Source organism: Equus caballus, chromosome 24 (genome assembly GCF_041296265.1).
Source record: "Equus caballus isolate H_3958 breed thoroughbred chromosome 24, TB-T2T, whole genome shotgun sequence".
Taxonomy (NCBI): domain Eukaryota; kingdom Metazoa; phylum Chordata; class Mammalia; order Perissodactyla; family Equidae; genus Equus; species Equus caballus.
In genome coordinates this window covers 59,624,677-59,627,520 of record NC_091707.1, presented here as the reverse complement: position 1 = coordinate 59,627,520, position 2,844 = coordinate 59,624,677, and the positions used below count along the sequence as shown (strand labels likewise).

The following is a 2,844-nucleotide window of genomic DNA, read 5'->3' as shown; positions in this document are numbered from 1 at the left end:
ACTGGGCTGAGCTGAGCTGAGCTGAGCTGGGCTAACTGAGCTGGGCTGAGCTGAACTGGGCTGAGCTGGCTGGGCTGGGCTGAGCTGAGCTGAGCTGTGCTAAGCTGAACTGGGCTGAGCTGGGCGGGCTGGGCTGGGCTGGGCTGAGCTGACTGAATTGGGCTGAGCTGGGCTAATCAGGTTGAGCTGAGGTGAACTGGGCTGAGCTGAGCTTGGCTGAGTTGGGCTAATTGGGCTCAGCTGGGCTGGCTGGGCTGAACTAGGCTGAGTCGAGCTGAACTTGGCTGAGCTGTGCTGAAATGGATTGAGCTGAGCAGAACTGGGCTGAGCTGGGCTGAATTGGGCTGAACTCAGCTGAGCTGGGCTATGCTGGCCTGTGAGCTGAACTGAGGTGATCTGGGTTAAGTTGCGCTGAAGTGGGCTGATCTGGCCTGAGCTGGGTGAGGTGAATGGGAAGGGGTTGGTCGGGATGGAGCCCCACCTCAGGGTCCTGGTCTCCAGCCAGCCTGTTGACCCTGTTTTTTGGGGGCCCATGGGTCAGGCAGCCTCAGGGTGCATCCGTGATGCCCTCTCCCCCTTCACCAGTTGCCCTGATGGGAACGGAAAGTACAAGTGGGCAGACCATGCCCTGTGTAGCCCAGCCTGCCCGGGCGGGACATCCCAGAAGGACTGATTTAGATTTGGGCCTTTGGCCTCGAAACCCTGTAGGCCACAGAGGTCAAGAAGGGGCTGGGGTTGGAGGAGAGTGGTGGGTGGTGGGACTGGGGAAGTTGGAGAAGGGACAGAAGGCACAGGCCCCATCTCCTCCCCAGGGTCACCTCCAGCACAGCCGAGCCAGCCCCTAGCACAGGCTCAGCTTCAAGTCAGAGCACTCTGTCATCGCCTGTGTCCTGCCAGGTGCCCACCCCTCACGACCCCAAGCCCTGGGGGAGGGCGTGGCTGTGCCACCGCACAGACGGGAGCTGAGGCTCCAGCAGCAGCACAGACTCGGCTGGGCAGTGGGAGAGCCGCGTGTAATAACTACAACTTCCGCTGGGAGTGGCCTGTGCCAGAGGCCCTGTCCAAGGAGCGTGTCTGGGTCCACATGCTAGAACTCTGAGGAGTGTGTTCAGAAACAGTGCAGCTGGACTCAGGAGGCTGGGTCCAACCCCAGGTCCAGGGCGTACGAGCTGCATGACCTTGGGGCAGTCACTAACCCTCTCTGTGCCAGTTTCCTCCGGTGTAAAGGAGAGGCGGGCACCGTCCCAGCCTTGCGGGACTGTCTCGGGGGTCCAGGCCGCACGAGAGCCAGCCGTCTCACAGCACGTCTTGTGTTGCAGGCTCTGTGACCAGCCCCAGCATCTTCCCGCTGAGCCTCCGGAAAAATGACTCAGGTGACCCTGTGGTCATCGCCTGCCTGATCAAGGGCTTCTTCCCGCTGGGCTTCCCAGAGCCCGTGAAGGTGACCTGGGGCAAGAGCGGGGTGGTCACGAACTACCCCCCCTCGGAGGCCGAGGGCCTGTACACCGTGATCAGCCAGCTGTCCCTGTCGGCCGACCAGTGCCCAGATGACGCATCCGTGAAGTGTGAAGTACAGCATTACACCAGCCCCAGCAAGTCTGTGGACGTGCCCTGCATAGGTCAGAGGGCAGCTGGGGAGGGGCGGGGGGCTACCACATTCTCCCCATGACCCAGCGCCTGGAGCTGTGTCCCTCACTGGGGCTCCCCTCAGACAAGAGTGGGCTGCCAGGCTGAGCCCCCAGCGGGTGGCAGCTGACGGGCCAGGAGGGGGCCCTGGCTGGAGCCGGACAGAGGGGAGGATAGGTGGGTGGAGGGCGGCGCTAACCTGCTCTGGCCTGTCTAGCAGTTCCAGAATGCTGTCCAGCCTCTTGTGAGTGCCCCTTGTGTGGCCTGCCGCGCCTGTCTCTGAGCCCGCCGGCCATCGAGGACCTGCTCCTGAGCTCCAATGCCAGCCTCACCTGCACACTGAGAGGCCTGAAAGACCCCAAGGGTGCCACCTTCACCTGGAGTCCCTTGAGTGGGAACGACCCTTTCCAGAAGGCACCCGAGCTTGAACCCAGCGGCTGCTACAGCGTGTCCAGCGTGCTGCCAGGCTGCGCCAAGCCGTGGAGCCAAAAGGAGACCTTCTCCTGCACCGCCAAGCACCCTGAGCTCAAAGAGTCACAAACTGTCTCCATCACCAAACCCAAAGGTGGGCTCAGATGCTGCCAGCCAGGGGCTGCACAGCACCCTACAGTTTGCGAGGCACATTCCTAAGCCTGCCTCCTCCCCCAAGTCCCTAGATGGTGTGGGTGTGCTCCCACCCACATTTTACAAAGAGAAACTGAGGCACGTGGTGCCCAGCGGGCAGAGGAGCTCTCTCCTCCCCACCCAGACTCCTGACCTAGCTCTTTTCCCTCCAGAACCCTTGTTCCAGCCCCAGGTCCACGTGCTGCCGCCGCCGTCGGAGGAGCTGGCCCTCAACGAGCTGGTGACGCTCACGTGCCTGGTGCGGGGCTTCAGCCCTAAGGAGGTGTTGGTGCTCTGGCTGCAAGGGCACGAGAAGCTGCCCCGCGAGAAGTACCTGGTCTTTAAGCCCCTGCGGGAGCCCGGCCAAAGCGTGCCCACCTTTGCCGTGACCAGCCTGCTGCGCGTGGAGGCTGAGGCCTGGAAGAGGGGAGACGTCTTCTCCTGCATGGTGGGCCACGAGGCTCTGCCCCTGAGCTTCACCCAGAAGTCTATCGACCGCCTGTCGGGTAAACCCACCCACGTCAACGTGTCCGTGGTCATGGCGGAGGCGGACGGCACCTGCTACTGAGCTGCCCCCGCCTGCCCCTTGAATAAACTCTATGCTCGCCCAAAGCA

At 62.8% G+C, this 2,844-nt stretch overlaps 1 gene segment (V, D, J or C); it reads left to right on the top strand.

Annotated features, from left to right (window-relative positions):
* The first annotated feature begins 469 nt into the window (after positions 1-469).
* LOC106781303 (immunoglobulin heavy constant alpha-like) lies at positions 470-2,844 on the top strand. The segment is given in 4 exon segments: positions 470-612; positions 1,228-1,619; positions 1,844-2,191; positions 2,403-2,844. Coding segments are annotated over 4 exon segments (1,278 nt in total).